At 26.4% G+C, this 19,864-nt stretch overlaps 2 protein-coding genes across 3 annotated transcripts; both read left to right on the top strand.

The window, feature by feature from the left end:
- LOC130663072 (odorant receptor coreceptor) lies at nt 1-9,300 on the top strand. Its single transcript, XM_057462138.1, has 8 exons — nt 1-158; nt 237-752; nt 3,008-3,262; nt 3,323-3,573; nt 6,721-6,820; nt 6,905-7,009; nt 7,635-7,790; nt 8,654-9,300. The coding sequence occupies exons 2-8, from the start codon at nt 237-239 to the stop codon at nt 8,702-8,704; spliced, it is 1,434 nt and encodes a 477-aa protein (XP_057318121.1). The 5' UTR covers nt 1-158; the 3' UTR covers nt 8,705-9,300.
- A 1,639-nt stretch (nt 9,301-10,939) lies between these two features.
- On the top strand, nt 10,940-19,851 carry LOC130672446 (ras-like protein family member 10B). 2 transcript variants are annotated; one of them, XM_057477049.1, is made up of 5 exons: nt 10,940-11,612; nt 13,803-13,963; nt 16,277-16,513; nt 18,292-18,495; nt 19,409-19,851. In XM_057477049.1, the coding sequence occupies exons 1-5, from the start codon at nt 11,561-11,563 to the stop codon at nt 19,547-19,549; spliced, it is 795 nt and encodes a 264-aa protein (XP_057333032.1). In that variant the 5' UTR covers nt 10,940-11,560; the 3' UTR covers nt 19,550-19,851. The 2 variants fall into 2 exon arrangements, with proteins under 2 accessions (XP_057333032.1, XP_057333039.1); XM_057477056.1 differs by lacking the exon at nt 10,940-11,612 and adding an exon at nt 13,535-13,695.
- Nucleotides 19,852-19,864: the final 13 nt, after the last annotated feature.

Genomic DNA, 19,864 nt, shown 5'->3' on the forward strand with positions numbered 1-19,864 from the left:
GGAGAAGAGGGTTGTAAGTTATGAATAAAATTGAAATAAATAAACGAACATTAAAGCTCATGGTGAAGACATCGGGACGCGTGTGTGAGCAAATTCGCTCATTTAAATAAATAAATCGTAATTTTATAATTAATTGTTTTAATTAAAACTCATTCAAGGTGAGAAAGAAGAAATAAAAATCTAAAGAAAAAATGTTTTTTTTTAATAAAATTTAAAAATAAAAAAATTTTTTTTAGATGATGAAAACAAAGCATCAGGGATTGGTGGCGGATTTAATGCCCAATATCCGTTTAATGCAAATAAGTGGCCATTTTATGTTTAATTATTACGGGGAGGGAAAAAAATTAATGCATAAAATATATTGTAGTGTTCATTTATTTTTGATTTTACTTCAATTTGGATTTGTCGCTATTAATTTAGTTAAAGAAAAAGAAGACGTTGATGACCTTACGGCAAATACAATAACGATACTATTTTTTTTGCATACACTTATTAAAATTGTTTATTTTGCGGCACGGAGTAAATTATTTTATCGTACTTTGGCAATATGGAATAATCCTAACAGCCATCCATTGTTCGCGGAAAGCAATGCGAGATATCATTCAATTGCGTTGACCAAAATGAGGAGATTATTGTTTTGTGTTGGAGCTGCTACCATTGCTACCACTATCAGTTGGACAACTTTGACGTTCTTTGAAGACCCACATGTCGAAAGGCTTAATAAGGAAACTAATGAAACTTATATTGAGGAAGTAAGTTTTCGTTTATTTTATTTATTTAATGGTCGGGTCTCATATTTTGTGGGATGTAGAGAAGCGATAACGTGTAAATTAAAATTTAGAGATGAGTTATTGAGTTTTGGTAAATTTTGTGAAGTTGCATCTGGATTTTTAGTAATTGATTTTGAAAAAAAAAAAAAATGGAGGATCTGAGATAAAAAATTCAAATTTTGTACGAAATGGAAAATCGAGGAAATATTCGGGGATCAAAAGAGTTACTGGGGAAATTTCTGCAAAAATTGCGGTGTACAAATTATTTTCGCGGCATATTTATTGTAGACAATTGCGCGTAATATGAAAAATAATAAATTCACACAGGATATTATGACTTTCATATTTTAAATTCTCGATAACACGGTTCTAATTAATGCTATCAAAAATTTACTTCTGTACAATTTTGTAGCCCGTGAAATTTCCTACAGAAGTTTTTCTAATACTAATTAGTGTATTTTGAATACTTATCGATTTAGAATTAAATTACTGAAGTAAACAAAGTTCTTGTTACGAATAACCAAACCCGGACGTGGCTAAAATATTTTTTTTATCTATATAGTAAAATTGTAGGTCAATTATCACAGATACAAAGAAAATGATGAGGACTAATTTTAAAGGGAATTGAATTTTCTACAAAAATGGTCTTTATAAATTTTTCCGTAAATTTAATAGTTTTCTCAAAAAATTGATTCAAAGTTCTCACTGGAATAATTTTCGAAGATTTCATTTCTAAACATTCCTTGAATCTTAAAATTGAAATTTTCGCTAAAATATCACAGATACAAAAAGAATGATGAGGAATAATTTTGAAGGAAATTAAATTTCCTACAAAAATAGTCTATGTAAATTTTTCCGTAAATTCAATAGTTTTGTCAAAAAATTGATTTAAAGTCCTCACTAGAATAATTTTAGAAAATTTCATTTCTAAAAATTCCTTTAATCTTAAAATTGAAATACTCGCTAAAATATCACAGATACAAAGAAAATGATGAGGACTAATTTTAAAGGAAATTAAATTTCCTACAAAAATAGTCTCCGTAAATTTTATCGTAAATTCAATAGTTTCCTCAGAAAATTGATTTAAAGTCCACACTAGAGTAACTTTCAAAAAATTTTATTTCTGAAAATTCCTTTATTCTTAAAATTGAAATTCTCGCTAAAATATCACAGATACAAAGAAAATGATGAGGACTAATTTTAAAAGAAATTAAATTTCCTACAAAAATGGTCTCTATAAATTTTTTCGTAAACTCAATAATTTTCTAAAAAAATTAAATTTAAAGTCCCCATTAATAAATTTTCACATTTAAAAAAAAAAAATTGTCAAGACTTGACTCGGTTTTGTAAAATTCCAACTCGCACTTGCCTGCTATTAAATCCAATTAATCTCAAGTAACTTGACACTGAATTGCTAAAATAATTACAGCAGAAATATTGTAACGTAAAAAGTAAATTACAAAAAAAATGATAAACTTGTAATAAAAAAAGTTTATTTATTATTTGTTGCAATAACTTAGCAAATTACTTATATTTTTATTCTAGTTAATGACTTGCCCTCTGCAATCTAGTATTTAAACTCCCGTTACTTACCTCGATTTTACCCCAAGTTTTATCCCAGATAATTTATCCAACAATTTTTTTTATTTTCCTTTTAAAAAATTTTTTTTCACTGAACTACTCGAAATTTTTAGTTACCGCCCAATCATTTGTACAAAAATCCAAAATTTTTTTTTTGTGGGTCGACACGTTATTGCTTATCTACACCCATTTCTTGTAACAAGACCACTATCAAGACAGCTAAGGAAGTCAAAGTAGCGGCATGATGTTTAAAAAATTTTCTTATCCGTGAAAATATATGAGGAATTTCAAAACTAAAAATTTATCACAAAAAGAAAAATAAAATTTTAGAAAAATTGAGAAAAATTTACCGGGCAGTTTTGTCTACAGTAGAAGGGGGGGGGGGGGGGAGGGGGCAGGTTTTTTAATAAATAAATACAATTCACAAAAAAAAAAAAAAAAAAAACAATTAATACTTGTCATTATTTTTATTTTTATTTTTTTCAAATTTCTACAAAAAAAATTTAAATTTCTTTATTCAAAAAATAAATTCACTGAAAATTTAAAATTTCTTAATTCAAAAATTCCATATTTTTAATGAAAGTGATTTTTCCTCAGTATAATTTTGAAATCTTTCTAAAATTTTCTAAAATAATTTTTTTAAAAATAAAAAAAAGATTCCAAGATTATTGGTAAGATCATGGTACCCATTCGATGCGCGCCATGGAATGGCGCACATCGGGATGCTGATATATCAAATCTACTGGCTGTTTATTTGCACCGTCGACGCAAATTCAATCGACGTTCTCTTCTGCTCATGGTTACTGTTTGCTTGCGAACAATTGCAACATCTCAAAGCAATAATGAAACCACTTATGGAACTCAGCGCAACTTTAGACACCGTAGTTCCCAACAGCGGTGAACTATTCAAGGTAACAGCAGCTTCAAATCCTATACCATGAATAGAAGTTTAATTAAACCATAAATTAAAGGCCGGAAGCGCTGATCATTTACGTGACAACGATGGCGTACCCGCGGAACCAGCGATGAATGGCGACAACATGCTGGACATGGATCTGCGAGGTATCTACAGCAATCGCCAAGATTTTACGGCAACATTCCGTCCTACTGCGGGTACTCAGTACAATGGCGGTGTCGGTCCTAATCAATTGACTAAAAAACAGGAAATGCTTGTTCGCAGTGCGATTAAGTATTGGGTTGAACGGCACAAGCACATTGTCAGGTAAAATTAATTTTAAATTTTCCCGCCGAGAAAAAAGAAACTCAAGTCATTTTTAAATTTCCCGCTATGAGAATTCAAAATTTTGAAAAAAGGAAAGTTTCGGTGCGACTTTTGAAAATCGAGTTTTCATTAGATGTCGAGGTTTCGAGAGCTCGGGAACGTTCATTTGCAGCAATCGAAAGAACTTGTCATGATTTAAAGTCTATTAAGTTTTCCCTGGTGAAAATTTTCCGGAATTTTCTGTGGAAAACTCAGTTCTAAAATTCTAAAAATTTTTTTAGGGTTCTAAAGACTTTTCCTGAGAAAAGTCTGAGAAATTTACACTAGGGTTGAAATCGATCGGCTGAATAGTTTCCGTTCTTTGAAAAATTAAAATTCGAAAATTGTTTTTTTTGTTTTTGTTGCATGACTCGGAAACTACTCGGCCAATTTTCGGTGAAATTTTTTTTTTGACCTCGAAAAAAGGGGGAAATTTTGAAGTTGGCCCATAGTATCAATAGTTTTTCAGAATTCAAACTTCCCGTTATGAAATTTAAAAAATTTCCGAACAAGAGAAGTTATTACTTCCGGTCCGGTTTTTGAAAATTGAGTTTTCATGCAATTTCGAGGCCTAAGAAATTTTTCCGACTATTTTCAATTTTTTTGACCTCGAAAAAAGCGGGAAATTTTGAAGTTGGCCAGGATCAACAGTTTTTCAGAATTCAAACTTCCCGCTATAAAAATTCAAAATTTTCCGAATAAGACATATTATTACTTCCGGTCCGGTTTTTGAAAATCGAGTTTTCATGCGATTTCGAGATTTTGAAATCCCAGGAAATTTTCCTGACTACTTTCAGACAGACGTCCATAAGCGCGCATGTGAAAACTAATTTTTGTCGTACGTTTTCTTAGAAACCCATCAACCGAATTTAAATTTCTTTGCGTCAATCAAAAACTTATCACGACTTACAGTCGATTAGACTCTGAAATCGATCGGCCAAGTTTCTAAGTTATTTGAAGCATAAAAATCGAAGCTTGTTAACCGCTTGACCGATTCCCCTCGAAAATAAATCAAAGCTCTCGCAAAATGTCTTATCGATTTCCGGAAATCGCTCGATTTCTTCCAAAGATGCTCCAAAATAACTTTTTTTCAAACCGCGCGTTTTTTGAATTTAAAAAAAGCGGGAAATTTTGGGGTCGGGCCACAAACCGCTCAGATTTTTTATTTTAAATTTCAATACTTTTTCTCGGTATATAAAAAATAATATTGAACATAGCAACTGTTTAGATTCACACAGTAATAAAAAATTTATTTGTCAGAGCGCGATATTGACCGTTACGGGGGACGTGCCCTCCGAACAGAACAATTCTCTGGGTTGTACTGTAATATTATCATGCTACTTATATTGTATGTATATACCCTTATATATACATATATACCAGTATATTATCACTATAAAAGCATATATGTAGAAGCTATAGTCTTGTATAGTCTCTAGGGTTGTGGTTCCAACCACCTGCTCTCCAGAGTTTTCTTTATTCAAATATTAAACTAAAACGTATTTTATACGCCGCGACATTTTATGTTTTTTTTTATGATAAATGCCGGCACTAAATTACCGGAGTTGTAAACCAAATAATTCAAATTTTATATATTTTATTTATTTATTTAAATAATTAAATTACAAAGTTTGTCACCGAGTTATCGTATGACCTATCGATCTTTAAGTAATAGATTTACGACACGTTGCTGAAGTAGTTTTAGTTTAATAAATTATTTTGTTGTTGTAAGAAAATAATGAATTTCACTTGACATTTGGACGACAACCTTGTTTTATTATTTAATAGAGGTGCAAATCGTAGGCGGATCGAATAATTCAAATTTTTGAATGGTGATAAAATCGAGTAATTTGAAAATTTTATAATTATCGGAAAATTTTCAAATTGGTGTAACTTTTTAGATTACTCGATTCGAAAAGAGAAAATTACGGAAAAATTACCGACAGAAATCAATAATAGACCCGTAAGAAAAAGAAAATCTTTGGTAAAAAGTTTCAAATTAGAGGTTTTTGAACTTTTTTGAATCGAGAGTAAAACAAAGTAAAAAGACGTTTTGAGAATTGCGAACAGTCCCTAAAATTTTGAATTTTTAGAAAATTTCAAGAGCAATTCGAATACTTACGAATAATCTGAAAAACTTACAGATAAACTGGGAAATTTAATAAAAACTCGAAAACTTACAGATAATCCGGAAAATTTACAAATAATCGGGAAAACTCACGAATAATCCGGGAAATTTACAAATAATTCCAAGACTTACAAATAATTCGGAAAATTTCGAATTATTAGAAAATTTAGTAGTAGTTCAAAAACTTACGAATTTTCTGGAATATTTACGAATAATCCGAAAAACGTACGAATAATCTAGAAAATTGAATAATTCGAAAACTTACGAAAATTCCGGAAAATTTACGAATAATCCGGAAAACTTACGAATAATCTGGAAAATTTATTAATAATTCGAAAATTTACGAATATTCTGGAAAATTAATGAATAATCCGAAAAACTTATGAATTTTCCGGGAAATTAAATAATACTTCGAAAACTTACGAATATTCTGGAATATTCACGAATAATCTGGAAAATTGAATAATAATTTGAAAACTTACGAATATTCTGGAAAATTTACGAATGATCTGGAAAATTTAATATTAATGCGAAAATTTACGAATATTCTGGAAAATTAATGAATAATCCGGAAAACTTATGAATTTTCCGGAAAATTAAATGATACTTTGAAAACTTACGAATATTCTGGAAAATTTAATATTAATTCGAAAATTTACGAATATTCCGGAAAATTGATGAATAATCCGGAAAACTTACGAATAATCTGGAAAATAAAATATTAATTCGAAAACTTACGAATATTCCGGAAAATTCACGAATAATTCCAAGACTTACGAATAATCCGGAAAATTTCGAGTTATCAGAAAATTTACGAATAATTAAAGAATTCACAATTACTTCGAAGTTTAAAATTATTAGAAAATTTACGAATAATTAGAAAAATTCACGAATAATTAAAAAAAAATTCAATCTATTAGCACACCCCTAATATTCAACTTCGTTTTACTGTCAATTATTATTACTTTTTATTTCTCCAGACTTGTAACAGCTATCGGAGATGCGTATGGTGTCGCTCTGCTATTTCATATGTTAATTACTACGATTACACTTACTTTGCTTGCGTACCAGGCCACTAAGGTAATTTATTCATTTAAGCGTAATTTGATACCGAGGATAATTAATTTATTAATCTATTAATTGATGTTATTACGGAAACACTAGGTCAATGGTGTTAATGTTTATGCTGCCTCGACTATTGGATATTTGCTCTATTCACTGGGACAAGTATTTTTGTTCTGTATATTTGGTAACCGTCTAATTGAAGAGGTAATTAATTATTGTTTATTATTAATGAATCATTGAGTATATTTTGGTGGGAGAGATCGATAGTTCCCAGCTCGGGGGAGGAAAAAAAAGTTTTTTTTAAACGAATTAGCCGGGGATGGAAATTGAATTATTTAATTATTGTAACCAGGGTTGCAATTAAATGTTGAGTTAGTTAGTAATTTTTTTTTTAATTAATGAAAAGAATTATAATTATCAATTTTAAAATAAATTAATAAGGGAATTCTATTTAATTATTAATTTAGAAAAAATTATCAATTAAAATTATTCTGATAAATTATAAATTTTTTTAAATTAAATTGTTCATTAAATTATTTAAGCTCATCAATTTAAATTTAAATTATTAATGAGGTTTTTTGAAACACTCGATTTAAAATTTAATTCCAATTATCAATTGAAAGGAAAATTATAAATTTTTTTAATTTATTTTAATCTTTAATATGAAAATCATTAAAAAATAATTAATTAAACTTAAGTAAAATTTTTAAAATATTAAATAATTCCACGGGTGAAAAATTAGTGTAATTTTTTTTTTTTTTTTGATTAAAAAATCAAAATTTATTTGATAGAAAAACATTCAGTATTGATAATAATAATATTTGTTCAGAGTTCATCGGTAATGGAGGCCGCATATTCATGTCATTGGTACGATGGTTCAGAAGAAGCGAAAACATTTGTACAAATAGTGTGTCAGCAGTGTCAAAAAGCCATGTCTATATCAGGAGCTAAATTTTTCACAGTATCACTAGATTTATTCGCTTCGGTAAGAAAATATTACAACTAAATTTTCTATGATACTGAAGTTGATCGAAGTCTAATAATTTTTTGATTCTTTTTTTAAATGACAAATTATTAAAAAAAAATATTTGGAAAAATTGCACATATAGTTTTTTAAATTTTCCACATGTGGATTTTTTTAGTTTTTTTTTTTTTTTTTTTTGTAATTGACGTCAAATAAAAAATCCAAAAATTGTCTGTCAGTTTGATGACAAGTTAATAGACAATTACCAATTTTTGGATTTTTTTTTTTAACGAATCAATTAGAAAAAAAATAAAACTAAAAAAATGCACATGTAGAAAATTTAATAAACTATACGTGCAATTTTTTCAAATATTTTTTTTTTTTAATATTTATCATTATAAAAAAAAAACAAAAATTATAAGTCGTCGGCTAACTGCAGTATCGTTATTAATCGAAGTCTAATAATTTTTTGATTCTTTTTTTAAATGATAAATTATTAAAAAAAAAATAATTTAAAAAATTGCACATTTAGTTTTTTAAATTTCCTACATGTGCATTTTTTTACTTTTTTTTTTTTTTTGTAATTGACGTCAAAAAAAAAATCCGAAAATTGTCTGTCAGTTTCATGACAAGTTAATAGACAATTAAAAATTTTTGGATTTTTTTTTTAACGAATCAATTGCAAAAAAAAAAAACTAAATAAATGCACATGTAGAAAATTTAAAAAACTACATGTGCAATTTTTTCAAATATTTTTTTTTTTATTTTCTATCGTTTTAAAAGAAATCCAAAAATTATTAGACGTCCGATTTTGATACCGCTCAATTTCAGGATCATAATCTTTTAAATTAATTTATTAATTAATAATCTGTAATTAATTACAGGTACTCGGTGCCGTGGTTACATACTTCATGGTATTAGTACAACTTAAATAAATAATTAATTATTTTATTTATTTTATCAAAATTAATTTTTATAATTTTACAAAATATTATTTTATATTATTTTAAATTAATATATTTATTTACCTTTTTTTTACGTTAACTGTTAAATTACCCAAAAAAAATAAACAGAAAACCCAAAAAAAAAAAAAGAAATAAATAAAATAAAATAAAATTAATACAAAAATTTTTGGCGGTAACAAAATAAAATTCCTTAGTGTAATAATAATAATTAATTAACTAATTAAAAAAAAAAGAGCACGTTTAATTGTGTCAAGTGCACGTATCATCTAGTTAGGGGAAAATTTATACGCTAACTGTGAGATTAAGCAGAAATAAATTAAAAATCTAATTACTTACATAAATAAATTAACAGATAAATGAATAATTTTAAAAAAACTGCGGAGGAATTTAATAACGCAGTCTAATTTTTTTTTTTTTAATGTAAATATAATTATTAATTTATATAAAATTTTAAACACATAACATTTTATTTCTTGTTATAATTGTAATTAATCACTGTCTTTTATTCTTATTTTAAATGATATTTTATGTAATAATAAATAATAAATTTTTTTATACAAAAATTATATATATTTGTTATGTTTTTTATATTTAATAAGAGGGGTGGGAATTTCAAATTTTAATTTTTCGGGCAAAAAAAATTATATATTTTTAAATCATTAACAGGGTGGCCACGAACCGGAAATATCGGGAATTATCAAGGAATTTAATGCAACCGGGAAATATCATGGAAATGTCAGGGAATTTCGAAAAGTAGAGAATTAAATTGTAACAGTTGAAAATTTAAAAAATTTTAAATTATAACTAGTTAAAAAAATAAAGAGATGTCAAAAAAATTACAAATTTTAAAATGATTTTCAACAGATTGTAACTCGAAGGAAAATGGTCATACGTCAAAAACAAAAAAGGCAAATTGTAGCTTCAAGTGTCTAGTTTTCTGATCTGGTCTTTAAATTTTTTTATTATGTGCGGTTCCGGAGTAATCCTAAGAAAACTATCGGAAAATAAATTTACCAAATTTTTGGTCGTCTTAAAAACGGTCTTCGAGCTTCAATAAATTTTTTTCGATAATTATGATTGATTTTTGATTGCTCCGAAACCGTGCATAATAAAAAAATTTAAAGACCCAGGTCAGAAAACTAGACACTTGAAGCTACAGTTTGACTTTTTGTTTTTATTGTACGACCATTTTCCTTCGAGTTACAAACTGTTGAAAATTAATAAAAAATTTGAAATTTTTTTAATATCTCTTATTTTTTGTAACCAGTGAATTTTGAATTTATTTAAATCATAAAATTTCTTATTAAATATTTTAACTTATACATTTTTAACATCGAATAATCGAAAGTAGGCAATATTAATTTATTTTATTGCCTTTTTTTCTGGTTTCTCTTATGATTTAATTATCAAATTTAATTATTAAAAATGAAAATATAATAAAAACTTTGAATATCTAAATGATACGAATAAAATTTCTAAATCAGGGAAAAATGTGAAAAACTTTACTGGAAAACCGGGAAATATCAGGGAATTTGGAAATCATTTCTTTGTGGTCACCCTGATTAAATTATTGATAATTTGTTTCCAATTAATTAAAAATTATTTGAATTAATACTTTTCAATTGATTTTTAAAAAAATTAAGTGTGCAAATAATTTGTAATTTAAACGAATCGATTTTACTATTCGATTAAAAATTCAAATTATCTACAATATGAATTATTCATTCCTCAAATTATTCAATTAGAATTTGAATATTCGCTTCAAACTTCAACCCAAACTTTCTACCCAACTGATAAATTACAAAAACTTCCATTTCAAAAATTCAAATTTTCAAATCACCCGAAATTTACCACCCAAATTTTCCCCATAACTCCCAACCAAAACCCATCAATTCCAATTCTCCCAATAATTCCACTGCCCAACTTACCCCAACCAAATTTCCCATCGAATATTAATTCCATTCCCACCCAAATACTTCCCCTCTTCAAATTACGCGATACCCAAAAAACCAGCCCTCATTAAATGTAAAAAATATCCAATTCCCGGCAGCCTTAATAACTATTGATTTCTCTCATTCATTTGTAGACAATAAATATATAAATAATAAAAATATATAAATTTAGTGGTAGGAAAAAAAAAAAATAGAGAATATTTGAACGCAAGCGCACGAGTACTCAGTGGCCTGGAGTCTCGGTTGAGTTTCGATCGCGCCTGGAGGGGTTCCAACAAACGGGATAAAGAATACTAGAGCCTCCCTCAAATATATATCTATATATATGTATATATACATGTATATGTATATATATAATAGACAATAAACATAAAGATATATGAGATGTGTTCAAAAGAGAGAGAAATAAGAGTTAATAAGTGAAGAAAAAGGGAATTGGGTGGTGGTGTGGGTGGATGTCAAATCAGTCCTGGAGGTGGACCGTCACCGCGACGAGTTAACCCTCGTGTTTGACGATGCGTTACGCGTTTCACTTTAATATTTTTTTATCACGTAATTTTTTTGACAGTTCGTGTCTTGTGGAATTATTAGAAAATAAATATATTTTGTAAAAAAAAAATATTTATTTTAATTTATTAAAAAGCAATAAATTTAACCCGCGTTATACAATCAAATGTTAATAATAAATAATACAATAATTTTATTTAAAGCAATAAGTAAATTTCGATAATAAGAAGAGTTCAAATTAAAATAATCGACGGCAATAATAATAATAATAATGATAATAATATTTTTTTAAAAAATAAATAATTAAAATTGGTGGTAACAAATTTTTGAATATTTTTAAATTTATAATTATTTTGAATATTTAAATATGGGGACGAAAACCGCGAGTAGGAGGAGGCAAAGTCTTCCACATCGGCAATGTAAGTATTATATTTATATATTTATTGGTGAGGGTGATTGCTGGGCAATTAATAAGCTAATTATTGAACATCGCTGTGGAGGTGAATAGAAACATGTTAACTTGAGATAAAAGACCGAGATAATAGCCAGCCTCGAGCGTATCAGCTATCGAATTTTCTCTTATCGGCGATTCCTTGGAAAATAAAACCCGCAATTAATATTGGATATTTTAATTTTACGAGCTTTTGTTTCGCGGTAATTTTATTTGTTTTTTTGGTGGTGGAAAAAAGGAAATTTTTTTGGCTGAAAAATTTCAAGTGTGATTATGAAAAAAAAAGTCTGTATCTACTTGAGTCTGAGGGAAAGATCTGTGATTATTTTTTGAATTTTGAATTTTAGTTTTGGTAAAAGTAAAAAAAAAATGATTTTAAAAAATCTAAATTTTTTTGGGTAAAAAAAATATGAACCTAAAGTTAACAGACAATTAAAAATTTTTTGATTTTTTTTTTTACAAATTAATTGCAAAAAAAAAAAACTGAAAATATGCACATGTAGAAAATTTAAAAAACTATAGGTGCAATTTTTTGGAATATTTTTTTTTTTGTACTTTATCGTTTCAAAAAAAATCCAAAAATTATTAAACGTCGGCTAACTTCAGTGTCATAAAAAAATTTTGAGTTTCTGATTGTAAAAAAAAGTCAGTATCTACTTGGAGTCTGATGAGGAACAAAAATTCTGTAATTAATTTTTTCAAATTTTGAATTATTTGTTAATTTTGAATTTTTTTAGAATTCTAATTATTTTTCAAGTCTGAAATTTTTTTTTGTTGTTGATTTAAAAGGAAAAAAAAAGTCGATATCTACTTGGAGTCTGATGAGGAACAAAAATTCTGTAATTAATTTTTTCAAATTTTGAATATTTTTAAAAAATTTTGAATTTTTTTAGAATTCTAATTATTTTTTATCTGAAATTTTTTTTTGTTGTTGATTAAAAATAAAAATAAAATTGGTCTCTACTTGGAGTCTGATGAAAAACAAAAAATCTCTAATTATTTTTTTTTTTCATTTTAAATTTTGAATTTTTTTAGAATTCTAATTATTTTTCAAAAATCCCTGAATTTTTTTTTTGTTGATTTAAAAGAAAAAAAAAGTCTGTATCTACTTGATGTCTGATGAGGAACAAAAAATCTGTAATTAATTTTGAATTTTTAAAAAATTTTGAATTTTTTTAGAATTCTCATTATTCTTCAAAAATCTCTGAAATTTTTTTTTGTTGATTTAAAAGAAAAAAAAAAATTCGGTATCTACTTGGAGTCTGATGAGGTACAAAAAATCTGTAATTAATTTTGAATTTTTAAAAAATTTTGAATTTTTTTAGAATTCTCATTATTTTTCAAGTCTGAAATTTTTTTTTGTTGTTGATTTACAAGAAAAAAAAATGTATCTACTTTAGATTCTACTCAAATAAAATAACTCGTAATTAATTTAAAAATTTTGAATTTTGGTTTAAAATAAAAAAATTTTTAAAAATATCCAAATTTTTTGTCTTTAATTTAAAAAAATATTTGAATTGTCTGACCCAAAAAAAGTCTGTCCCTAGAAATAATAAATTAAAAAAAAAAAAAAATCCGCAATTAATTTCATATTTCGAATTTTCATTTTATCTAAAAATAGAAAATTTTTTCATCTTTATTCTAGTAGATAAAGTCTATTGTTTAACTGGTATCTTACTTTTGCGGTCCAAGAATACTTAAAGTAAACAAAGGAACTCGAGAATACTCGAGTCGATGATAAAATGTATGAAAAAAAAAATGAAATGAGCATATTACAGTTTTTTTTTTATACGAAATGAATAAAATGAAAATATTTTTATTAAGCGAAGGATACGAAGGATATGACAGTGGAGGGGATGATGAAGAATGACATCTGTGTATTTGATATTCTCTGGGGTCAGTCGACTCGCGAATTTCGCGCGTGAATGTCGGATAAATTTTTTGTCCCTTAGAAAAATTAATATAATTAAAAATTATTTTAATTGTTTTTAATGTCGATATATTTTACATGGATAACAATTGTGTGGAATGGAAGGAAAAAAAATATTTAGGTTGATATATTTATCAAGAAATTAATAACAGAGAGTTATTAATTTATGAACTTTGTTACGGGGATTTGTTTGATAAAAGTGTAAGTAAAATTTTTTATTGGTTACAGATCTCGATTTAGATTATTTGGAAAGACGAGTGGGAGATACGATAGGGGTTGAGAATGTCGACAGTGGGTCGAAAGAAGAAGATAGTCCTGCTGATAGTCTCGATCGTGTTAAAGTTATTTTTCTAGGAGCACCCGGTGTTGGAAAGTCAAGCATCATTCGTGTAAGTTTACTTTATTTTCACAATATTACTATCCCGTGTGAAAAAACAATATATGGTTAAATATATATAAAATCATATATGTTTGCAACAAAAAAATATATGATATATTATATTGTATATTATAAAAAATCATATAAAGATTTTGGCCGATTTAATATAAAATTATATACAGTAGTAAATATATGTACTCCATATATGTAACTTATATGTTTTTTATATTAAGCTATATATACATTTACATTTACCTTATAATATATTGTATTGATATATTTCCTTTTATATTCAAAAAATATAAAATTTTTATATGAAATGAAATATATGGTAGCATATAATTTATATTATATATGGCACCATATATTTTCTTTGTTATATTTAAGCATATATTTTATTCGGTGTATGTATATGTATATGGGTATATATATTCGCATCAAATAAACTAATTATGAAAATTTAAACTGCAATTTAAAGAGTATATTAAAATTTATATCTAATTTAATTGGAGTTGGTCATAAGAATAAGAAACTTTTTTTTTCCATACACAATATAAATATATGTTTTTATATATCATCAGAATATATTTTTCGTATATGATAGAAATATATATTTTTATGTATGATAAAAATATAGTTTTCGTATATGACAAGAATATATATTTTCATATATGATAAAAATATATTTTTTGTATATGATTGACATATATATCTTATATATGCTAAACATATATACGGACTAGTATATGATGAATATTATATTTTTTAATATAAAAAAAAATATATCAGAAAATCTAGTTAAATTGGCCCGATATATTTTCTGAAATTTATCATATATTTTAACCATATATGTAATTTTCATACGGGTTATTTTATATTTATAGGGTGAGGGAGGGGGCAAAACGGGCACTTAAGAAAATACTCAGTTTCAAATCTGAGGATTCAAATACGCTACGGTTTTTTTTTAATGATATTCAAAGTAAATAGAAAAAATTTTCAGTTGTTGTTAAAAAAAAAAATGTTTTTATAAAATTTTGAGGGTACCTCCGTTTTGCCCCCCGTCCCCATCCTCTGTATTTTCTTATTACTTTTTAAAAATGAATTTAATTTTTAAATTTCCCGCCACGAAAATTTCAAATTTTCAAAAAATGGAAGTTATTAGTTTCGGTTCGAGTTTTCATCAGATCTCGAGATTGCAAACTCCTAGAAAACTTTTCTGACCATTTTCAAATAGACGTCCATGTGTGTGTGTATGTGTAAACTAATTTTTGTAGTGCGATATCTTTGAAACAAATCAATCGATTTGAAAGTTCGTTACAACAATCGAAGGCTCATCGAAATTAAATCAGAGTTTATTAGATTTAAAAGTCGATCAGCTTAGTAGTTTCCGAGTTAGAAAATTTAATCAAAGCTGTCTCGAAATGTCCTTTCGATCCCCGCAATGATCAATCGATTTCTTTTAAAGATATCGTCAGATTAAAAGTTTTTTTTTTGAGTTGCCTAAAATTTTTTCATGTCCCATAATTTTATAAAAAAAAAATACTATGGCCTAAAATTAGCCGATTTAATTGTCGCCCAAAAATCGGCCCGTTGTTTGAATAAAAAATTTATGACACTGAAGTTAACCGACATCTAATAATTTTTTGATTCAACAAATTTAAAAAAAAAAATATTTGAAAAAATTGCACCGATAGATTTTTCAATTTTCTACATGTGCATTTTTTTAGTTTTTTTTTTTTTTTTTTATAATGGATTTGTTAAAAAAAAATTAAAAAGTCCATTGTCTGTTAACTTCAATCACAAAAATTTTCCGTCTCTCAGTAAAATTTTACAGTTTCCGTGTGATTTCGGTAAAATATTTTTACCCAGCAGTCGACGATTGTTTGAATTAAAATAAAAAAAAATATTTTTGACTCTTACTAAAAGCAATTCCCTTGAGGAAACTAATTTCCCCTTATCGTAATGTTTCCGTTTATTGGGGAAACGTCGCATCCTTTTAAATCAGACTACATAATCTCTGAGCTTTACCATTTGATTCAAAGTTTACCAACAATTCTCATTACTCAGACTTAAATCCCTAAAATCAATTACTAAAACTTATCTTTTTATAACTTTAAGACTAAAGACCATCTCGAAAACAACCTAAATGTCTTTTTATCTACTCGAGGATCCTTTTTATAAAACTTTTTCCCTCCCATTTTGTCCTCGAAAAGTTGAAGAAAACTTTTATTTGCACTCAGTCTCTACATAATTCAAAATAAAACCCAAATCTCAGTGTTTTTAAGAAAGATTTTATATAAATTAAATAATAAATATGTTGCAGCAATTTGTATGGAACGAATTTTTGGAAGATTATCGTCCGACAGAAAGACGGGAGACATTTTATCCCAGTGTCGTCCACGCTGATCGTCTTTACGAGCTTAAAATAACGGATTTACCAACAATTCCGTACTTTCCAGTCAGTACACATTTAGAGTGGACGGATTTTAGGTATTACGGACTTAGGAGTGCGACGGCTTATGTTCTTGTGTTTGATTTAAGTAATCAAGACACGTTCCAGGTAATTAAAAAAAAATCAAATAGTCAAAACTTTCCAAGTGTTAATTTTTATCAGATTTTTTAGGATCTTGAAATTAGCCAACCTCTTATAATTTTTGGAATTTTTCTAAAGCATAAATTACAAAAAAAAAAAATATTTTAGAAATTGCACTTAGTTTTTTTAATTTTTTACATGTGCATATTTTTAGTTTTTTTGATTTTTGTAATTAACTAGTCGGAAATAATATTCAAAAATTTTAAATTGTCTGCTGAATTTAGGATCACGTTTTTTTATGGTGTAAACAGAAAAAAAAAATTTTTTGGCGCGAAAAATTTCTACTCGCCCTGAGAAATTTTTGCATTTAAAATTAAAAATGAAAATTTTTCTGAGGCAATAAACTTTTTGTCAGGAAATTTTTCTTTGCCGTAAGAAAATTTTTGCATTGAAAATTGAAAATAAAAATTTTTCTGAGGCAATAAAAATTTTTTGAGTCGAGAAATTTTTTTTTGCCGTAAGAAAATTTTTGCATTGAAAGTTAAAAATCCAAATTTTTTGTTAGGAAATTGTTTTTTGCACTAAGAAAATTTTTTGCATTGAAAATTAAAAATGAAAATTTTTCTGAGGCAATAAACTTTATGTCAGGAAATTTTTCATTGCAGTAAGAAAATTTTCGCATTGAAAATTAAAAATAAAAATTTTTCTGAGGCAATAACAATTTTTTGAGTCAAGAAATTTTTTTTTGCCGTCAGAAAATTTTTGCATTGAAAATTGAAAATCCAAATTTTTTGTTAAGAAATTTTTTTTGCATTGAAAATTAAAAATGAAAATTTTTTAAGATAAGAAAAAATTTACTGGGATAAGAAATTTTTTGCATTGAAAATTAATGAAAATTTTCTTGAGGTAAGAAAAAATTTACCGAGTCAAGAAATTTTTTTTTGTACTAAGAAAATTTTGTCCCTAAGAAACATTTTGTACTTTGAGGGAAAAACGAAAACTTTCTTAGGTCGAGAAAATTTCTGCGATTAATTTTTCAACTGAAATCTTTTTTTTTTTTTTTTCAAAGTTTACTTAATTTAAAGTAATAGTTTAAAATATATATATATATATATATATATTATTTTTCATAAGTCTTAAAGACCGATAAATAAATATATAAATATTTATGTAAACACTTTAGTAAATTCAATAAAAATGATAATGAGAAAGCAAATATGACATCATAATAAATATAAACATGGAATACACGAATCTGAGTTTCAAATTCCAACAGTTAGCGGATTATATATATAAATATTCGTACGAATAATATAATGGGATAAAGCTACTGATATTTATGCATGAAATTTTACCTCTAGTGACATATATATATATATATATATATATATGAATATAACACTCATGCATAAATAATCTAATAATTTTATTTCACAAAAAAAAATGATTTTTTTTTTTGACAATTGAGGAAAATTTTTTTTTTTTTATACACAAATATAAATATAAATATAAATGAAAAAGTTACGCTCAAAAGCTTCGCTAGTAATCCCTCGTATTAGAATAAGCTCTTGCCTTTTTATATAAAACTTTTATTATATTTTTTTTTGTTGTGAAAAATAAAAAATGAAAAAAAAAAAGTATATTCGCGCCGTGTCATTTTTTTATTTAAAAACTTTTCGTAAAACTTATTCTTTAGTATTCTGGATATAACTTTATATTTTATTTAAAATATATAAGACAATTAACATAAATAAATAAATTAAAATTTAAAAAAACTTTTTTTTTGTTGTCTTGCTCTTTTTAAGTATATAAGGACTCTGAGAGAACAAATGTATGAGGCACGTGATATGAGAGGTGTTCCGTTGCTAGTTGTCGGTAATAAACAAGACAAATTGTCGGCGGTCGTTGCCTCTGGGGCACGATACCGTGATATTGTTAATCTTGTAAGGAAACACTGGAGATGTGGATACGTTGAATGCAGCGCACGATTTAATTGCCGTGTTGTACAGGTACATGACTTGAATATTTTATTATGCTAAATTTAGTCAATAGATTCGTTCTATTGATTTTTTACTTTCTATGGAACTCAAATAAAAAAATTACTAGTATAGTTCAGTTTGTGAGTAAATTCCCTCTAGTTTGAGTACCCACATCACTATATTCAAATTTCATTAAAATTACATGTTATATATTAATTATCAATTACTCATAAATTGATTAATGGTCAAATTTTTAAAATATATCGATGTGGGCACTCATTTCACTGGAAATTTCATCAGTATTTCAGAAATCTTACTCATTTAACAAAAAAAAATTATTATTGATACGAAACTTGAATATATTATCAGACACTCTATTGATTTTTTTTTCCATCGTACTCAAATAAAAAAATTACTAGTATACTTTAGTTCGAAAGTAAATTTCCTCTAGTTTGAGTACCCACATCACTATATTCAAATTTAATTAAAATAACATGTTATATATTAATTATTAATTACTCATATATTGACTAACGGCCAACATTTTTAAAATATATCGATGTGGGTACTCATTTTACCGGAAATTTTCTCAGTATTTCAGAAATCCTACTCATTTAACAAAAAAAAAATTTTATAGATACGAATCTTGAATATATTATCAGGCGCTCTATTGATTTTTTAATCCATGAAAGTGTAATAAAAAAATTACTACTATATTTTAATTTGTGAGTAAATTTCCTCTAGTTTGAGTACCCACATCACTATATTCAAATTTCATTAAAATTATATGTTATATATTAATTATCAATTACTCATATATTGACTAACGGCCAACATTTTTTAAATATATCGATGTGGGTACTCATTTTACCGGAAATTTCCTCAGCATTTCAGAAATCATATTCATTTTTTCTTAAAAAATTTTAAATTTGCTATCCATCAGGTATTCCGTGAATTAATGAAAAGTATCCAAGCCGTCGAGGGAACGACGCCCTCCCCAACGCCTACGGCTTCTCATCTAAACCAACAACTACGATCAGCACACACTTCCCGCAACAGCAACGACAAGTGTGTAATCATTTGACAAAGAGCTCGATCTTGTCCTTCGCCCGATAAAAAATATCGGGTAAAACTTAAAGAAAACAAGACACTAAAAAACTTACGATGCCAAATATTTAATTAATTAATAAATATAAATATTCCACGTTACTTAATTATTTATTTAATTTTTTTTAGAACGTGCCAATGGGTTTTTAAACCCAGCTCAAGCAATAGTATACCTTTAAAAATATTATATTTTAATATAAAAAAAAAAATTATGTATTTAAAATACGTGTTATGTTAGATAATAATTATTATTAAGTAATTCGGATATTTGTATATAAATATGTAAATTATA

This window comes from Microplitis mediator, chromosome 1 (genome assembly GCF_029852145.1).
Source record: "Microplitis mediator isolate UGA2020A chromosome 1, iyMicMedi2.1, whole genome shotgun sequence".
NCBI classification, from domain to species: Eukaryota; Metazoa; Arthropoda; class Insecta; order Hymenoptera; family Braconidae; genus Microplitis; species Microplitis mediator.